General features: G+C 36.0%; 1 protein-coding gene across 1 annotated transcript; it reads right to left on the bottom strand.

The window, feature by feature from the left end:
* Positions 1–6,249: 6,249 nt before the first annotated feature.
* On the bottom strand, positions 6,250–21,652 carry LOC129256779 (complexin-4-like). Its single transcript, XM_064097632.1, has 3 exons — positions 21,472–21,652; positions 11,551–11,705; positions 6,250–9,596 (listed from the first exon to the last, which is right to left on the bottom strand). Exons 2-3 carry the CDS (start codon positions 11,691–11,693, stop codon positions 9,374–9,376), a joined length of 366 nt encoding a protein of 121 aa, XP_063953702.1. The 5' UTR covers positions 11,694–11,705; positions 21,472–21,652; the 3' UTR covers positions 6,250–9,373.
* Between the last annotated feature and the right edge of the window lie 424 nt (positions 21,653–22,076).

Below are 22,076 nucleotides of genomic sequence, written 5' to 3'. Positions count from 1 at the left end.
CCACCGGGAATCGAACCCGGGGCCTCAAGGTTGGCACTATACTACAAAATATCCCCATAGACTTAACACGTAAAGCTCAAAATCTGTCATGGTTCATTCACAATGCTGACTTTCAATTGAAAATTTTGGCACAATCCCGACATCTAATGAAAAAATAGAGACCACACTTCCAAAAGTGCATAGTCTCAGCTACAACATATTCAAATTTGGAAAAATTAAGAGCAAGGATTACCGAGATACAGCTCAAAGAACATTGTCATGTAGATTCATGTTTTGAAAAAAGTTCATCTTCCATAGACTCAACACGCAAATAGTGAAAATTTTGACACTTGGCCTTTAACCGAAAATTTGACCATGAAGACGTCCTCTAAAAGAAAATCTTACTGGGGTATTTCGTAAGAGAATTGACTAAGCTATAACATATCAAAATTTGGGAGAGAATCGACCAACAATAAGCGAGATAACCGCAAATGAATTTGAAATTTGTGTCGTCTAAATTCAAAAATGTGTTTTTTTTTATTAGAAGATGATATGATGTCCGATCAGCCCAAATGATGCATGAATTCATATCTACAACTCGTAGGCTTTCAGAATATGTAATAAAATTTGGGGGTATCCAGGCGTTCTGAGGAGCTATATGGCGGATTTAAGATAGGCATGATTTTGTGTGTTATTCGCCATAGACGCGCGCGCGGATTTTTACACTTTGATGCGCGCCTGTGACATAATGGAAAGTCACTTTAAGTTGCAAACTTTTGCAACTTGTTAAGAAAAGTATCAGGATTCCAAAAATGTAAGAAAAACAAGGTTTCTGCGTTCCGTACGCGCGCAGAAGCGCACGCACGGAAATTTTCAAAATGCTCAAAATTGTCTGAAATGTAGTCTAGATATTAACCAGAAGTTAATGCCTACCAAAGGAAATTTGAAAATGACGTTTAGTAAGGAAGATATGGTCAATTACATGACTCAAGGTGAAAAAAAACAAAATGGCGCCTACGTGACGTCATGCATTACTGATTATCACGAAAAACTTGACATCGATTCTTCTCATGTCATTGATCATGGAAATTTTCATGTTAATTGAATGATGAAAACGTAACGAAAGTGGGCGAACAAAATCATGAAGAAAGAAAGAAGAATAAAGAATTATAAATAAATAAAGATTCTGACAATCACAAGAGGTGATACGCTGATGGTGTATCACCTAATAAAGTCACACAAACAGATGGGGTAGAGAAGAATTGATCTTACTCGAAAGAAAATAATACACCAATTTATGTAACATATTCTTAAAAGAGTAATATATATTTCATTTCATAATAAATTCAAAGCAATTTTGTACAAAATCAAGAAAATGGTAAGACTTGTTTCATCAAGGCACTTCTCCAGAAAACAATGGTCAACATTGCATCGTAAATTAATTAATCGTGAATTAATCACATTAATATGCCACGTCAACCCAAGTTCACACTGCTAACACCCACTTCACATATATATTTAAACTGCTCTCTGTAATATAAAGTCTGTTTTATGGTGTGAATAGGGCAGGTTTCTTTAATAAACCAATTCACCAAATAGGCTATTATCCAAAGCTAAGAACTGACAAATCATTTCATTTCTAAATGCAGTTACCATTAAATAGCTAAAATCTGTGCTTTGTGGTCAATATCATACATGAAATTTATAAGATAACATGTATCTAGTGCATTATTGTATACCATACTATTATTAGACTTAGAATCTCTCAAGTGGATCATAAGGCATACAGGCCTTAGAGTAGCTTGGTACTTAGATCTATGTAATTCACAAGAGAAAATCTATATTTATAAATTTACTTCATGGTATAACATGTACATGTATTTGATAGCAATAAGGAATATACTGTGTCATTTAAGATGGTTAATTGCTCGCAGGAGCTCATCAAATTTGTTAATAGTTGGAGCATCCATCATATTCATAAAGCACAGTTATAGTCGCATCATAAAAGCAAATCAAATTATATGCAACGCAAGTAATGCATTTATTGACTTGTGCACACCTTGGCCAAAGGAAATTTGTACACGAACCAGTACGGTATGTACAAACTGGTAGTATATCAACAGGTAATGAAATTCCATTACTTAGTACAAATTGCCCAATGACAAGGAGAGAATATCTAACAAATCATAAACCTACCAAATCTCTCCATTATATGATAATATAATCTACATAATGTTTATATGTTTCATACATTAAACCTCTGAAAACCAAGGGACTGTCAAAAGTTTGATTCATTTTAATAAAGGATATAATTGGCCACAACACTAACACAACTTTTGCTATTTGCATTCACTATTCTACATGGTGAAAAACATCCAATTATCTACACCAGGGGCCCATTTCAGAAAGGGATGCAATCAATCACACCTTAAAAAAAAAAGCACAATTTGAATTTCAAGCAGTTAAAAAAAAGCATGCTTGATTTTTTTTTGGAGTTGCATTTCAAATGCAATTCTTTCTACAATGGGCACTAGGTGAGATCATGAATAGTGAAGAAAATAGTTCACATACTCTGAACTTCATTTCAATCAATTTTCATACATTCTAAAATGATGATGTATTTGTGGACATTTTGACAGACCATTAATATTCGCTTAAAACATGACCCTAAAATCTCTTTGTACGTTTTTAAAATAATTTTCTAGGAACCAACCAGGATAATCTTGTGAGTTAAATCATACACATTACTGCCATTTTTGCTCCATGCATATGACAGAAATTGAGAAAAAAAAAACAAATAAATTGTCATAATGTACAACATACTGTACAAAAAGTGAGGTTGCAGACCTCGAATCACCAAACCATACCAAAATATATGTTTATTGCTGGTACATCTATGCATAGCTGATGCTGTTTGCATCCAGATTTATATTAACATTTATCTAACTTCATGCTCGACAAGATGTTTGGCCCATTTGCATTCAAGATTGTTTATCAATGGTAGAGTAAAAAAATTACTAATATATATTAAGTTTACTATTAAATAAAAACATTAAATTTCATTCCACACCCTTTGTTAGATTCTGATCAGATGAATTCAATAGTAAATAGGTGAGGAATTTTACCTGGTGTTTTTTTTTTTTTTTGGGGGGGGGGCTTTTTGATTGTAACTGTTTTAAACTAAAATTTGTTGGGAACACTATTTCTATCATAACCAGCATGAAATAATTGATTTTAATAATTAAAAGTAATAACTTTTGAACATTTATGAATCTTTGCTGGAAACACCACTTGTATTGGAATGTTAAATACTGCATGAAATCTTGTTTTTCAGCTATTTGGGGTCTGGCGGCCAAGTACAAAATATTGCATGTAAAGGTGGATTCTCCATTGTAGCATGACATTGAATACATTTAAAGCAAAATCGCAGTTTAAGGGCCTGTTGCATAAACATGTTGCTATAAATAAAAGTCTAAACAGGCCCAAGAACTTGATTAATTATCTCCATGTAAGCACATGCAAGACTTTAACCTGTACATATGTGCATTAACATTTTTTTTTCTGATGGTAGGCATTTCACCATATCCTATGAATAGCTTGCAATTCAAAACCCACAGGTATAGGAAACAGGATTTCCCTGATTAAAAATCTGGTCAGTACATATAATACAATATAAGAAACATACACATTTACTTACAAGTTGAACAAGATATACAAATTTTATTTCCTATCATATCTTTACTCAATATACAGTACTTGACAGAGATCAGAACATGTGGGACAGAGTATTTTTGCTTGGAAAAATACCCAATATTTTGGTGAAATGTCACGCTTATTTCTAAGCAATTACACAATTTCTTTCAGATTCCTTTGGCACATATTTTTTTATTTCATACATACAGACACTTGGGTGGTCATTTTATTGGATTCTGTACAAACTCATTTTGATATCGTTACAACTGGCATTTATCTTTGAATTCAATAATGCATGAAATCTGCATTAACCATTGTTTCAAGCCACATTTCAAAATAATGTTTGCAAATCAAGTCCTCAGACAAAGGGTTGTTATTTCTTGTCAACACAATCAATATGATCGCTAGGCTCCCCAGAACCAATAGGAAACAAAGTAAATGATGAAATAAACAAACTAATAGAAACTGAAACTAGTCACTAACCCATGTACATGTAGCTAAGATATCATTCTAATATGGAAAGTAATGCAAATACATAAAATGAAAATGACATTGAAAGCACAAAATATGCTAATTGTAACACTTATGTTTCATGCATATATTTAATATATACATTGCTGTTATTAAACAAATATTTCCATTCTTTGTCTGTTCCTCTTCTCATCATATTTCAATAGCTCTTATCTCTTTGCATGCATAAGATTCCCATAGAAAAGAGGAATCTCCTTGATAGATCACAGTCAGGGAATTGGCCAGATTTTTTAAATGTATTGTTTCTACCAATTAAAAGCATACATATATTTATGAGTGGAAGATTGTGAAACGATAAATTAAAAAATAATCAACATACCCTGTTCATATGATTTATTTTACTATAGCATGAACTACAATTGACTCTTTCCTGATATGACTGAAATATCTGATCCTGGGAGTGTTTCATGAAATTGTAAGCCACTGACATCATTGCAACTGATTGGATGAGTGCAGATTTGTCAATGAATAAAATGATTTCACAGATGAGATTCATTATGAATACTTTTCTGGTTTCCAAAATAATTTGAGTGTTCATGTAGGCCATGGTACACATATATGATGTACAGTCACATAGCACTAGAATAAAACAGATACTGTACAGTCCTTAGTGACAAAATTAGACTTACTGAACGTTTTTGTCTTTTCCAGAATCATTAAAAGTTTTAAGTGATTTTTCAGTCTCTTCAGTGCCTTCACAAATTCCAGGATAGTATAATTAATTTACAATTATGGATGATAATTCACAAATAAAAGATGTAAGAGTGGCTAATATAATGGGGTTTGGGAACGGAATACCTCCATATAGCTTTTTCAACAAAACCTGTCAGAATTGGATCTGCAGTATACATGCATTTTAGGTGAACATACTAGTTGTACAATCAGCATACAACATTGATACTATCGTGACCTTGACCTTCATGAACAATCGCTTGACCTGGGACAGTCATGTTACGTATATGATCTCTAGAGCGAATCGGTTACTAGGTCTAATAACTAGCGTGGCCTCGGGACTATCTTCGTGGGCCGTGTTCACCTTATACAAGACTTTGGTCCTACCAATTCTTAATAATGGCCTTCCTGTTTGGACACCTCACAACTTAGGCTCTATCAACAGACTTGAGTCTATCCAACATTGTGCAACATGCCTTGCTTTGAAGCAACGACGAGGACAAATGCCCTACTTGCCGCAACTTCAAAGATTGAATTGGAAATCTCTCAAGTTAAGAAGAACTTACTTGACCCTGGTTTTTATTGCAAAGTGTCTGTTTAAACATATCCAGTGCCCTGTTGTGTACACTCTTATAGTGGTGAACACAAGCCATTTGGATGACCCAAGGTTCAAGCATCTCCTTGCACGCAAAGATGGTTTGCATTTTATCCCAATTTCCCCATTTCCCCAGACTCTGGAACTCTTTACCTTCTGACCCGGGGAACTCTATCCTAACTGTATCTATTTCAACATGGTGCAATCACCTAAAACCCCTGTCACACTAGAGGCGGAATGAGCCGGAATGCCGTCGGAATGAAAATTCTTGGTACATTCCTGGATATTCGAAGCGCATTCTAAAAATTCTGAGTGCATTCCAGACATTCGGGTCCATTCTTGTGACCGGCCCGAATGTTTTGCTCATGTTCAAAACTTTCGAAGTGGAGAAATATCGAAAGACATTCGAAGTGCATTCTGACTGCTCTCTGACTGCATTCTAAATATTCTGGCTGCATTCTAACAGCATTCTTAATATTCTTCCTGTGTTCCGACTGTATTCGAGCTGCATTCGACAGTCAATACACCCGGAATGTGCAATAATCATTCGAGGCGGGATCAAAGGACGTTCTAAGTATTTGAACGACATTTTTGCAAAAGTAGTGAAAATGTCAAATTCCCTCCCGAATGTGGCACAAATTTTGAAAGTTCTTCATTCCGGCTGGTTCTGCTCAATTCCTGCTGATTCCGAATAAGTGTGATGGGGGTATAAATTCCTATCTTGTTGATTCTGATTATGTGTCCAAATTCGATATGACACCATATTTTTTTTTTTTTTTAGAATTATCTCTTTTTTATTCTTATGTATTTAATTGTTTCTATTTATCCTTATTATCGACTACTGGCCATTATTTATATCCAATGGTGTTTCAATATTTCAAAATGTTAATTTGTCAGTATTCCAATAGCATTTTCATTCATTGCAGTTTAAATCTCAGGGGGTTGTATTCAACATGTTACATTCAGTGCAATATAATTAATAAAATTGAATAAATTATACAATTATACAATCTCATACCGAATCACGAGACAATGCCAACCAAAATTAATTTAGATAATTGGTCAGTATATACTTTTAATCCTATTTATCACCTTGTAATGCAGTGTATTAATTGATATTTGTTTGCATGATTTTATGTTTTGCTTCTTAGTAATTTAGCATTTTGTTTTCATAAATGTAAATTCGAATACAAATTTCTGCTATGTTTATTTCACATGAAAATACTACAGTGGATTCACCTGGATGGGGTATGGGTTAGGGTGGTCCGTGGACTATAGTTTTTGGTTAACTTTGCCCAATGCCTGGCAGCTCATCCAAGTGAATCCAGTGTTTAATTATTTTTGTGTTACTGTATCATTATTGTGTTATTGTAACGATTATTTTTTATCAATGTATTTGACTTGTTTGATATTCTGCCAAATAAAATGTTAATGATGATAATAATAATTAAATAATAATAATAATACTATCAATTTCAATATAGGGAGGGGTGCATACAACACTTTTTTCTGTACATATGTTGCATCACTTCACAGCTATTGAGAATCAGTATACAACATTAATACTATCGTGACCTTGACCTTCATGGGATGAGCAAGGGCCAAAAAACCTTTACCAAACATGCAGTTACAGTATATCATAATGATTGATTTTGGATGCATATAGAGATATCCATGTAATGAACACACTGTGCATAGAACTTTCTGCTGTTCAAATTTGATGCTACAAATTGCTCAATATATAAAATTTTGGTCTCAATTCAAATACAAAGTATTCTTTGCTGAATAAAAGTCTGCATAACAATCAGGTTCCCGAGATGTTCATAACATATAGACGTACTATTAGGTTTGAATGGCACAAAAGATCTCATTAAAGTTTGGACAACAATGATGATCTTCACAACTAATATAATGAATAAAAATACTGGTGCTATGATGTGAGCTGCAAGCTGAAGTATGGATCAATTTACTCATAGGGAAACATATAATGTTAATATCTTTTAAAATGTTCAAACATAATGCAATAATTGTGAAAGTGAAGGAAGACTATCTTGAACCAAATCAAATGTTCATTTACTATTATACTGCTTTTTCTATATCTATGTACAGTTCATTGTCAATAAAAAAGGCACTCCTGGAAAGGCATACAGAGTTATATAGAACACCACAACATATTTTCAGTTGGTGATTTGTGAAAGACTGCAATCTGAAGGCATATTAAGAATAATTCAGAGACTGTACTTGATAGACACTTTAAACTCAGTCTGTGGGAGAAGTCCTATACCATCTCCCTTAAAATCATGACATATCGTATGGATAAACTTGAAGACTACTTGTGGCTAATAAACCTAAAGAATTACTAGCAATTAAATAAAAACAAAGAACATGCCAAGAAAAGTTTTGGCAAAACCAGAAATGAAAAAAATAACAAAGATGAGTATATACATTTTCTATAAATCCTGTAGTAAAATATAAAGTGTACAGGTCTAGGACAGGTTCCATATCATATAGTGCTGTTATCAGTACGAAAATTCTCTGTCGATATATTGCTAAAAATATCTTGATATTGACAAAAGAACATCAGTAATCAATACACACTTTTTATGCATTGATTACCAATGTCACAATATACTCACATTGGTCAAAATTTGTATCTGCCAGTGTGCTAAGACGCTTTAAAATCTGTGTTCCTCGGATGTAAACAATTACATTATGATAACATCTTTTATCAAACATATTAAGCATAAATACATCCTCACCTTTCACGTTATTAGCATTATTTTAGGGTTGAATGAAGTTTTATCCCGATAATTTTGGGGCTTTTGGGACATCGTTCTGAGCAGTCAACGACTTTTGCCTATCCGCCAATTTGATATCGTGCTGCACATCTTTGAACATAGAGGGCAGCAACACACGGCTGTGTGCTGCCTTGGGTACTTGTTTTTGGTCACTAAAATTGAGCTTACTTGACTTCAGTCATTATGTTTGGATTGTCATGATTATAGCGAAGTAAGATCCTGTTTTGTGGCTAGTAAGTACTAGTATTTGTATTTTGTTGAGAATTTGGAGTAATTTCTGTGGCTGTTCTGTGCATTTTGAGGGAAAAATATTTTTGCTGTGATTTTCCGTTTGAAAACCACTTTTTAAAGGACGTTTCCATGAATTTCATCTGTTTTCTGCAATCTTGGAAAATCACTGTCATGTCCCTACATAATAGCAGGTTTTATCGACAACGTGAGAAAGGTTATCGATATCAATAAGTGGCAAAAAAACATGCGCTTATCGACAAGATTAGCGAAAAAGAGGTTATCGATAACAGCACTAAAATTATATGTTGCCCATTTCAGTTCTCCACAATGTTGTAGAATTTTTTTTTTTTTTAAACTAAAGAATAGCAATATTTCTTAACTTCAAATATGGTACCAGTAGTTCTAAACATTGCATAAAACTCCAACTGATATTTCTTGGAATTTTTCCTTTTTAGTTCAGTTTAATCTTCATAAGATTTCATAGTATGCCACATGCACAAGAATATAGAGTGTACACAAGAAACATTTGGAAGAATTACCTGTACTCACTGAAATACTTTTGATGTATTGTGAATTGTGAACAAGACTCGCCAACTTGGACAGTGAGATTCCAAGCACCAAATCTTGATTTCAATTTTGAGTACAATCATAAGACATTAAACAAACTTGAAGAAAGATTCATTACTGAGGCATACATGGTAGGTTATCATATCTCTCTCATGATAGGCAGCCCGATGCAACAAATAATGAGGCTCCATTCTCATTTCTAGAAAAGTATACAGAAAAGGGTACATAACCTTGGGTTCAATCAAGCTGCAATATTCATTCAATGCAAAATCCTGACAAGGTGATCACCTGATTTATATGAGTTTGATCACATGATAGCACACTTGTCATCTTTCTTATCCTGTGATGATGTCCTCCTTGTCAAAGAAGAATTGTCTCTAGATGTTTCTGAGTCTCCCGAGGGTTTTCCATGTTGGGTTACTAATTGCTGGTCATGTTTGTTCTGCTTAAGTCCATATTTTTCTCTGATTTTGTTACGGTTTGCTGCCCTCTCTGCCTGCTTTTTGGTCTGTGCCTCCTTTCGACGTTGTCTAGTGAAAAGCAATGAGTAAAGAGTAAAAGTACACGTATTATGAAAATGAAGATTGTATACATACATTTGAATGCAAGGAACACAGTAGCAAAATCATGCCTAGCGTTACGCACCGTTACCAAAGAGAAAATCTGTAAATTTCTTCTTCTGATCCCCAAAGGATGAACATTTCAGACATTTCAATGGACATCACAAATATATGTAGTGTAGGGATTACCAATGGGAATCTATAAATGTTTGAACGGTTCTTTTCAATTTTTCTTTATTCCACTCATGACAAACTTAAAGGAAAAGTTCACACTAATGATCAAGCAGTTTAAAAAGCAGAACAAGGCAAAAGCGATTTTGTGTCTCGCCCACTTACAGTATGAAAATAACCGGAAATATTGTGGTTTGTGAGGGCACGCAAACTTCATTGTGGAATGACTGGGATGGAATAACACTTGTCATAAGAGTCTTGCACGTAAACTTTAATGTTGACCTCAAAATGAACTTTGGCCATACCATGTGACCTCCCAACACAATAGCATGCAGGTCCCCTAAGTACATCTACCATCCAAGTTTGGTTGAAAAGTGATTTACAGTTGCAGAGTTATGTGTCATAAGAGAGTCTAGCATGGAAATTTTATCCTTGACCTGAAAATGGCCTTTGATCTTATCATGTGACCTCCGACTGCAGCATGACATGCAGGTCTCACAACTACATCGACAATCCAAGTTTTGGTGAAAAGTGACTTGCGGTTGCGGAGTTAGGTGTCATAAGAGTCTTGCATGTAAACTTTAACATTGACCTGAAAATGACCTTTGACCTTACAATGTGACCTCCGACTGCAGCATAACATGCAGGTCCCCAAGTTGATCTACCATCCAAGTTTGGTTGAAAAGTGACTTACGTTTGCGAAGTTAGGTGTCATACGAGAGTCTTGCATGTAGACTTTAACGTTGACCTGAAAATGACCTTTGACCTTACCATGTGACCTCCGACTGCAGCATAACATGCAGGTCCCCCAAGTCCATCTACCATCCAAGTTTGGTTGAAAAGTGACTTACGGTTGCGGAGTTAGGTGTCATAAGAGAGTCTTGCATGTAAACTTTAACGTTGACCTGAAAATGACCTTTGACCTTACCATGTAACCTCCAACTGCAGCATAACATGCAGGTCCTCCAAGTCCATCTACCATCCAAGTTTAATTGAAAAGATACACACGGTTGCGGAGTTAGGTGTCATAAGAGAGTCTTGCATGTAAACTTTAACGTTGACCTGAAAATGACCTTTGACCTTACCATGTGACCTCCGACTGCAGCATAACATGCAGGTCCCCCAAGTCCATCTACCATCCAAGTTTGGTTGAAAAGTGACTTACGGTTGTGGAGTTAGGTGTCATAAGAGAGTCTTGCATGTAAACTTTAACGTTGACCTGAAAATGACCTCTGACCTTACCATGTGACCTCCGACTGCAGCATAACATACGTACGGACGGACGTACGACAGATGACGGACGACATTTGGATCCCGAAGTCTCGCCTTCACCTCTGGTGGGCGAGACAAAAATTAGACCATAACATAGTTTTAAAGGTTTGATGAAAATCCATCAAATAATAGATACGAATTTTCAAAATTTTGATTTTTTGATGCCACAGACAAGCAGCTTCTCCTTACGTCTTGTGATATCAATTCCAAACTTTTTCTAAAAAGATTGAAAGCGACCGTATTTGCACAGTGAATATCATTAGAAACATTTCATATTTGGTATTCAGAGGACCATTTTCTTTTTGTTCAAATAAACTTTAGGCAGCAGCTATATAAAAGGAAAAAATTGGAATCATCCCTAAATGTGTTCATATGTAAGATGGTGAGAATGAATTATGACATTATACTGAATTATGTGTTTAACTTAATGAGTAAACCATTATTCTGTATACAATCATGTAAATGAGGAATGACCACTCACCTTTGCTCTGCTAACTGTTCTTCTTCTTCTGCTTCTTTCTGAGGATCATGATTACTTGTCTTCTCCTCATCTTCTTTTAAACCAAGGTCTTCTTTAAGTTTCCCAACATGGTGAGAAAACATAGCCTTCCCCATCATATCCATCTTGATCAAAATCTAGAATAGATTAAACAGGTCATAAACATATTAACATAGATCTTAGTTTTAGTATTGAATATTTTATTCAAGTAGATCAATATCCCTATTCATGCTTTTGTAGGTTTAACATGGAGATCAACATGAAATACCATAAATAGATACCGTCAATCTTGTGTATTTTTTTTGTGAAAAAAAGCGATACCTGTACTTGTGAGCTTGTTGGGTTTACATCTAGAGCCTAGGTAGCCCAGGGTCAAACCACTCGAATCACAACTTTCAAATGTGTAATTGTATTTTAGAGAAAATCTACATTCTCTGTTTCCTCTCAAGCAGAACGTATTTGCAATGCCACCTACCTATCACAAATTAGCTCTTACTAAATTTGATAGGTGATACGTCGACGATATTAAAAAAAAATAAGATCAACTCTCAGATTTTGTCCAATTCATTTGCTTACATTATGTCATAGTTGTTACGGTTACACTTCGTAATCCCGAAGGTTCGTAATTCCGAAGGTTCTTTATTCCGACGGTTCGTAATTCCGAAACACGTAAATTGCCTATACCTCGATGTTCGTTAATCCAAAAACGTAAAAGGGTTCGTTAATCCGAACATTTGTGTCGTTATTCCGAAGGTTCGTTATTACGAATGTATGCGGTTGTTACAAGCTGCGATCCCTTCTCCTAATAATCTAGTTCTAGACTCTTGATTACTAAATTATTCACGGTATTCACCGACAGTTCCCCAAGCAAAGTGAATGTGTGTCTGCGTGATTGTACAAATTCTTAAGATTGCGCGGTCATCTCGCTTGGCGTATACGGTAGGCTATCAGTAAATGGAGTCTAGAACTAAACTATTCCCCAATCCCTGTGTGTGTGTGTGCTTGACTTTTAACAGATGTGTATCAATCAGATACCTCTGGGACCGACATTTAACGTCACCATCCACGGCTTGAACCTCTGCATCAATCTGTAACTTTCAATAGCTTGGATTACAGGTAAGACACGCCAAAACACCAAGACCCCATGCCACAAGCAGTAGCCTTAATTTCATGTATAGAGTCTGATAAGGACACAAAAGCACTTACATTGAATGACTTAAGATAAATTGTGAATACAGGGTACATGTATATAATTTATTTTTTTCAGCTTTTTTTTTTGCTTTATCGTCAGGCAATGGGGATAAAAATAAATCTATCTGGTGAACCTTGTCAAAATGGTAGCCATGATTTCCCACATCCTTGTATTAAAAACTGTGACCAGATTTTGAAACTGTGGTGGTATTGGGGCAGGGAGTTCATTTGGCTTTTTTGCATTATATCCATCACAAAGAAAGACAAATTTCTACACTATTATCTGTGAGTATATAATATAGATCTGTAGGCCCATGTATGATTATTGTTTTTATTTCTCGTAATGTATGATTTTCAAATCCTAGCAATTCAAATGTGGACTTTTCATTCATTTGATATTGCTATGGGCTGGCTAGGTAAAATTTGTTAGTGTAGCACACATTGTATTAACAGAAGAGGTTCCAGTTGGAAAATGAGGACCATCCGTTTACATGGATCATCTTCATTAATGATTTCTCCACGTATGAAATCTAAGAAAGTTCCTTCATTTGTCAAGTGCCTACACCTGACGCCCATTGCTCAATATTACAGTACACCGTCATAAGTCTCATTTCTTGAATCTTGACCAAATCGGAGATAGCCATCATGTTCGCTCTTTTCGCTCGCATCAATATTGTTTAGGTAATACATATACCCATCATGTTCACGGTAATGGAAAGGACTTTTCTCCAAGCATATTACTTGTGCATTGGTTTAAAATTAACAGAAAAGGCATTTGATAAGGTTTTTAACCTGTTAAACAAATCAAAGAACTAAAATGTGCACTTTATCCTCAGAAGTGTATTAAACTTATCAAACAGGTAGCTTGTCTACAGGCCAGCAGCCAGAGCTACATGTACTTGTCCTTTAACGTTTCACGAAGCCCTCTTTGCCAAGATCAGGGACAACAACCTAACCTAAGTAAATATCTGACACCTCCGACCATTGATATCAACAGGTAGATAGAGCTACAACACCCTCTTGAGGAAAAAAAGTATCCCAAAAGGACATAAGGTCAAGCATGCACAAGGCTCCATACTTTCTCTAATGTGTGTGCATACCTGAAGTACTCATAGAGATGTATATTGACACTAGAGCGCTTACTTCATCAAAATGCTGTGACAAAATGATTTGGCATCCGCCATCTTAAAGGGGTACTCCAGGCTGAAAACATTTATAAATAAACAAAGTAAAATTCATAGAGCAAAATGCTGAAAATTTCATCAAAATCTGATAACAAATAGCAAAATTATTGAATTTTAAAATTAAGCAATATTTTTTTTAACAGTCATATGCACGTCATCATGAATATCACCTGCATCACGGGATTCAATGTCAGCAGTGCTGACTTTGAAAACTGCTATAAAATAATTATTCACAAAAAACTCCTTTTTTATAATGATACAATATACTACGTTTATTGACAGTAAATGACATTTGACCTTGATCATGCGACCTAAGAGAAAATTGTCAGTGATACCTGATTACCCCTATATCCACATTTTATAAACTATATCTATAAACTTTGAAAGTTGTGACAGCAATCTAATAATTACCTCCAAAATAGCCAAAGTTCAATGACCTTAAATGACCTTTGACTTTGGTCATGTGACCTGAAACTCACATGAGATAGTGATACTTGATTACTCTTATGCAGGCCTCTACAAAAAAAATTTCATCACTTGCCCTGTTGGGCAAGTGATAAAAAAATTTGCTTGGCCGATAGAAAAAACTGCTTGCCTGATTTTTTTTCAAAAATTATTTTGCTCTTAATTATTCTTTTCTGTCCTGGTTGAACTTGATTTACTGGCGCTGGCCTCGGCATTTCTTTTTCTTGTTCAAGTTGTTCTGGTCGCCGATCGCGACGAAGAAAGTCGCCTATTTTAGTCTGACGACTCATTGTTTATTTGGTTTGAAGTTTGAAGAACTAAAAACTGAGATGCTGCATATTTTCTCTAGGTTTAGGAGCTCAGGTCAATTACCTTGTTTAGATTTTCTCGCTGGAAATATCAGTGGTTCAGATACTGTGAGGACCTTGGAGTTATTATTCAGATTCAAAATAGAATTATTTTCAAGCTCCTTCTCCTTGTCTATAAAATCATCCATGGTCTCGCCCCATCCTACCTTCAAAATCTTATCTCTCTTTGTCCCTCATCCTCTGCAGCTCAACGTCTCCGATCTTCTTCTACTGCTCACCTTCGACTTTCTCTAGGACCCCGCACTTTTACCCGTTACGGTGATCGTGCCTTTTCTGCTCTTGCCCCTAAACTCTGGAACAATCTCCCCATCTCCATCCGTAATGCATCCACTGTCGAATCTTTCAAAACACTCCTCAAATCTTACCTCATTAAGCAGTCCTCTTAATTCCATATCCTGTTCTCTCTCACTGTATTTTGTTACTTCTTTTTTTTTCTCTCTTTCCAATGCGCTTAGAAACTGTTGTATTAAGTGCTATATAAATGTTAATTATTATTATTATTATTGAAGTTGAAGCCAAGTCCCGGCCGAGTCAGTCCGAAGCTTGCATGCATTCAGCGCGATCTAACTCGAGAGTCGGCTCACTGTATTTTGTTACTTCTTTTTTTTTTCTCTCTTTCCAATGCGCTTAGAAACTGTTGTATTAAGCGCTATATAAATGTTAATTATTATTATTATTATTGAAGTTGAAGCCAAGTCCCGGCCGAGTCAGTCCGAAGCTTGCATGCATTCAGCGCGATCTAACTCGAGAGTCGGCTGGCTCGCGATCCCTCGTGTACGTACGTATATGTACTGTAGCACCGATGTATTAGAGCATGCGCTAAGCTAGAGGGCGAGAGAGGGGTTTCCCCAGCTAGCTCCTTCGTCGATTAGTAGCGCATGCGCATAGTATGGTTTAGAAAGTAAGATGGCAGCTCCCATCGAACCGTACCGTTGGCGATAAATTGTCGGTAAATTGGCGCTGATTTGACATGTTTCCACTGTTTTTTTTACTGGTATGACATTTTGTATGAGAGATAATTGGCCGATGATTGCAATTTATCGAAAAATTATCAAAATTTACTGTAATATCGTTTTCATTTTCAAAACAACCACTTGCCCGATCGGGCAATTGACTTTGAGAAATGCTTGCCCGCACGTCATTTTCACTTGCCCCGGGCAAGCGGTTTTGTCGCGCCCTGTTATGTCAAAGTTTTATGAACTAGATCCATACACTTTCAGAGTTATGATGGTTATTAAAAAAATACCCCCAACATGGCCAAAGTTCATTGACCTTTGACCTTGGTCATGTGATCTGAAATTCGCACAGGATGTTCAGTGATACTTGATTACTCTTATGTCCAAGTTTTATGAACTAGACCAATAAACTTTCAAAGTTCTGATGGTAATTCAACAAATACCCCCAACGTGGCAAAGTTCATTGTTCAATGTTCAGTATGGTAATACTTGATCAACCTTTCATGAACTAGGTCCATATGTTTTCTAATTTATGATGACATTTCGAAAACTTAACCTTAGGTTAAGATTTTGATGTTGATTCCCCCAACATGTTCTAAGGTCATTGATGCTAAATGACCTTTGACCTTGGTCATGTGACCTGAAACCCAGGCAGGATGTTCAGTAATACTTGATTAACCTTATGGCCAAGTTTCATGAACTAGGTTCATATACTTTCTAAGTTATGCTATCATTTCAAAAACTTAACCTTCAGTTAAGATTTGGTGTTGACGCCGCCACCGCCGCCGTCGGAAAAGCGGCTCCTATAGTCTTACTCTGCTATGCAGGTGAGACAAAAATGAAGTTTGTTTGATGATTAAGTGGAATCAGTGCACCAACTTGAAAGAAATTGTGAATGATCGATGAGTAAAATAAGCTGAACAATGAAGGGGAATCCACAAGTTACACTTTGTGAAAGGGAACTTTACCAGTAGAAAAAAAATTATTAAATGGTTACATTCAATTAACTTGACCTCAGTAGCTTATTAAAGGTCAAGTCCACCCCCAAAAAATGTTGATTTGAATATATAGAGAAAAATCAAACAAGCATAATGCTGAAAATTTCATCAAAATCGGATGTAAAATAAAAAAGTTATGACATTTAAAAGTTACGCTTATTTTTCACAAAACAGTGATATGCACAACTAGGTGAGTCAGTCGATGATGTCCATCACTCACTATTTCTTTTTGTTTTTTATTGTTTGAATCATACAATATTTCATTTTTATAGATTTGAAAATAAGGACCAACTTGACTGAACCATATAGTATTAAACAATGCTAATTCCACGTGTTCAGGAAGGAATTAATCGTTGTATCACTTGACAATAAGGAGAAAATGAGAATATTTCATATTTCATGTAACAAAATACAAAAGAACTAGTGAGTGGATGACGTTATAATCTCCCCATTTGCATACCAGCCAGGATGTGCATATAACTGTTTTGTGAAATTAAGCGAAACTTTAGAATGTCATAACTTTCTTATTTTACACCCGATTTTGATGAAATTTTCAGTGTTATGCTTGTTGGATTTTTCTCTTTTATTCAAATCAACCTTATGTTGGGGTGGACTTGTCCTTTAAGTAAACAAAAAAAGTAATGAAAGCAGGAATGCAATATTCTTTGACTCTAGCAATAAGCATGAAACAGACATGACCTGTTTTCTCCCTCATTGTGCATCTCTCATTATCAAACATGAAATTAACTGTCAAACACTGTTGTTGCCCTTCTGAACATGCTCGATGTTGTGATTTGATGAGCCTGGTTAAATGGAGATTTCCCTGGTCAGAATGATCAGTGGGAGTTGATATGCTCGAAAGTGCAGAACATGTACAGCAGTGCTGCATGCATGCAAACTTGGAATGGGCTGAAAAGCACCAGTTATACAATGACTGTGTATTCAAAACCACTGAAGCGAGACCAAAGAATTTTTTACAGAAGTTAGAACATGAGGAGAGCTTCCTATATCCACACATTTAATTGAGAATAATTTTCAATTTTGGAAGTAATTCAGCCTAGTATCAAGGGGACATTTTTGGGGGGACGCGCTGTATAATCGAGGTAAGAATCGTGTTAGCATGAAAAACATGTGGGTCAAGTGGTAACACCGTGCAGTCATGAAATACGCAGTGCGCAACCCCCATACGTAGTGTTAGGGAGGAAGATAACACAAAATTTGGTATTCTAAAAATGGTGTTAGCAAAAATTTGGTTCAAAGATAATACAAACATTTCACACTGATAAGGAGAGGTTAAGTTGGGGACGAAGATGGTTGCACTTCTTATAGCAGACGCAAACGTCAATATCAGTACCGACATAATTATAGGCCTAGCTATCATCTGGGAGAACCTCCTGTAATTTTCTTTCATTTTTTCCCTTTTCCTTCTACCTTTCTCTCTAATGTCAATGATTAAACAATTATTTTGGAACTTAATTCCTGTGAAAATACCCTTCAAATGCATCTTTAATTTGGATTATTTAAAAATCATTATTATTTGTGCTCATGAATTGTTTATTTTGCTACCTTTTGCGATCGTAAACAGTACAAAAGATAATTAAACACGTCTAAAAAGCACAAACAGCATGTCAATAAGAATGGAATTGTTATTGTAACATGACCGTTTGTACACTCCAAAATCATAAACTCTTGCATTTCAGTCTCCTATGCTCTCCTGTAAATTCAATCTCCAAAGCTCTCCTTACTTTAATTAAACTGAAGATAGGGTGAACACAGAATTAGAACTTAACAGGATGAAGTCCAGATCAGCACTGACTTTACTTTTCAATCTAATCTTCTGGGAAGTTCTGCCAATGTACCCACATTGGATAATCATAGTTAAATCAACCAATCAAATACAAGGAAAATGGTATGAACTATAAAATGAACTAACCCTATTTAAAACTAAGGACCAATCAGAGAATAGAGAAGGGAGGTCATGAGTTAAACTGAATCCTAATGAGAATTAAACAATAAGACCATGTGGAGTGGAAAGCTAAAGGAAAACCAGGAAGCATGACTGAGGGGAAAATGAATGAAAGAATGAAATGCAATGAACCTGTGTTGCTATGTGAGATGTATTGTGGAGATGGAATGAAAGATGAGATCATGACAATGTATTTGGATTGTGAGGATGGAAAGAAGGATGAGATGAGTTGGAATGGAAATAAACAAGTTGAATGTAAACAATAAAGTATGGAAAGCCAAGTGTAAGAGAGTACAGATTAAATAAATAAACCCAGCAAAATGTACTGTTACATTATGAACATGAGATTGGGGAACTTTTCGATAATGTTCTCAAATTGTTTTACTCTTTTATGGTTATACAATAGGTTTTCCTTAATCTACCCCCCTCCCCATCAGGGACGTCAATCGTATGCTTGGGAGGGGGGGTAAATGTGAACAAAATATTTCTTTTTTTTTTTGCTGATATGGTTCTGCACACTAGATAATACTAAAGAATTTTAGTGTGTTTGATATTTCAGGTTTTATAATTTTTTAAATGCTTTTCATGCTTTTTAAATTTTTGCATTGCATAACAATTTCAAGTTTCAAAATTATTTGGGAGCAAATAGATATGTTGCCCCCATAATCATATTTTCATGGGTTGATCGCCCCCTGCACCCTCCACAATCGATCGAGGCATCTGTCTTCTATTATAATTTCTGACCCATGGCCATGCTGTCTGAAATAATCCATTCTTATTTGCCACAATCACCCCTCCCCACATCTAGCTCTACTTACTAGCTTTTATTTAGCTATGAGCGCTCACAAAATGATGTCACAATGCAGGCTTTGTGTCACATCATCGTGCGCGCACTAATTTATATTTTTTTCCCCTGAAAATTCAACGCTTTTGATTGGATTAAATCTATGCAGAGTGGGAGGAGCTGAAAGTGAAGATAACAAGAAATGAGATAACACGCAGATTAAACATCGTTTTCAGAATACCGATTTGGGGGTATGTTAGGGGTGTGTTCAATCAGAGAGATGACACAATATTTAACACGAAAGCTAACACGATTTTCAGAATACGATACAGCCCTGGGCCAGAGCTCCCTGGCATGGCCTGGCCTGGGTTAGAACTTAGGCCTAGAATAGCCAGGAGCCCAGCTGGCTAGCTAGATCTAGTCTAGAAGACCAGGGGCTGTATTCTGAAAATTGTCTTAAGAGAAATATTCTTGTATCTTTAGTTACAATAAAATCCGTATTCCAAAATTCTTGTATCTTTTCTTGTAACTTTCGCTGAGCCCGTATGTCAGAGCTACAATTATGCGTAAAGTTAAAAACGGCGCATAGATATCCCTTTGCCCAAGATGACATATCGAGATAAAAGGTATTCTGAAAATTATATTTGCGTTCTGTTAACTTCCTTGCAAAATACAAGAAAATTTACAAGAGGTAGGGGGCTATATAATATAGTGTAACTTATTGTTGCATGCGATATTTGTCCGTCTGCAATAATTATTTCTTGTTGCATCCCGCAAGAACATCATGTTTTACAAAAGGAGACATTCCAAAATCATTGTAACGACGGATTGGTAGACTTTTCAGCAATTAAAAATTGGTGGTCGAGAAGATGAATCTTTTTAGAGAAAATATGTCTTTGAGAAGAGCCACGTGTATTTTTAGCACAGAAGCGCACAAGCATAAGCGTCGGGGGCGCAAGAAAATTACGCCTCATATAAACAATGCGCTTCATTATTTTTCAGAAGAGACGCTTCCATTGGTTGACCCGAGCATATATTACAAGCTTAATGATTGGTTGATGATGAAATATTGGGCATGTCAGAGATAAAATAGGGGACGTCCTTACACTTTTTTACAGAGATAAGACAATTTTCAGAATACCAATTTAAGAGAATTTTAGCGAGCTGTTATCTTGCTGACTTACAAGAAAAAATACAAGAAAAGTTAAGACAATTTTCAGAATACCACCCAGGCCCAGATCTATTTCTAGGCTAATTTCTACCACAATACAATTACAAACCATCACACCATACAGACCACTCACACGTAATGTGAGGTAATAGTATACAGAAAGGCCCTCCTGGCCAATCCCATAATTAAGTGCCAAATAGTAGGATGGGGGATCGGGTGTCCGGACACTTTATATTTTTGAAGCCTTCTTTTTTGTCATTGGATTACACTACAAATACGAAATCAATAGTTGTAATCATCTTCTATTTTGTTCTCTATAAAAAAATATTTCCTGACATTTTGTACTAAAAATTGATAAACAGATATAGGCCTAAAAGTTAACTTTCCTTGTAAATTTTTCCAAATGACTTTCTAAAAAATCTAAAATTGATCGTCCGGACACACAACCTGTCCGGACACACAACAACTGGGTATAATACCAAAATAGGCAATGAATAGGCAATAACCAATATACCCGGAGCCAATATTAAAAAGCCTCACACTCATGCACATGCATGACACTGACTGTGTCAGCCAAGGCATTTTAGATCTAGCAATCCCCGCCGCGCCGGCCATGCAAGGTCCTCGCTACTCATCGACATCGGCCGACTTCTCTCCATACGTTATACCGGTAGACAGTATACGGTAGCATATTGCCCCGAGTATTGGCTATTCCCATAATACAAATTTCGGAGAATATCATAACATAAGTAAAAAAATAATAATAATAAAAACATTTGGCCTGAGTTAGACTGACACAAATCAAGAGAGATTTCTTTACCAGTGCAGTTTGGCTTGGCCTGCCCTTGTTGATCAACTGCTGCTGTTTTTTTTTTTACCGGTACTAGTCTGCTATGCAGACTCTGAATGGCTCGTGAAGTGGGATCTGCAGCTGGTTAACGTTTGCGAACCAGCAAACCAGCCTGAAAGGGCGAGCGAAGCGAGCCATTTCAGCCTCAGTAGACCTAGTCTGCTATGCAGACTCGTTGAATCAGCTGAGGTACACCACACTGCAGATGTGGGTCTACATTTGTAGACTAGAGTTATACCGGTACGTATACCCAGTTGTTATGTGTCCGGACAGGTTGTGTGTCCGGACCGGTCCGGACGATCAATTTTAGAAAGTCATTTGGAAAAATTTACAAGCGAAGTTTCATAAATTTTTTGTACAAAAATGTTAGGAAATATTATAAAGAACAAAATAGAAGATGATTACAAGTATTGAATTCATATTTTGTAATCCAAAGACAAAAAAGAAGGCTTCAATTTGTGGAGGCGCGATAGCTCAGTCGGTAGAGCGGGGGTTTCGGATTCCGGTGACCTGGGTTCGATTCCCAAGTGGTGCGCTAGTGCCCGGTTTGGTAAGGCATTTATCCTCATTACCAG

The sequence above is a fragment of the Lytechinus pictus genome, chromosome 3 (assembly GCF_037042905.1).
Source record: "Lytechinus pictus isolate F3 Inbred chromosome 3, Lp3.0, whole genome shotgun sequence".
Taxonomy (NCBI): domain Eukaryota; kingdom Metazoa; phylum Echinodermata; class Echinoidea; order Temnopleuroida; family Toxopneustidae; genus Lytechinus; species Lytechinus pictus.
The sequence above is the reverse complement of the archived record's forward strand: the minus strand, read 5'-3'. Positions and strand labels throughout refer to the sequence as shown.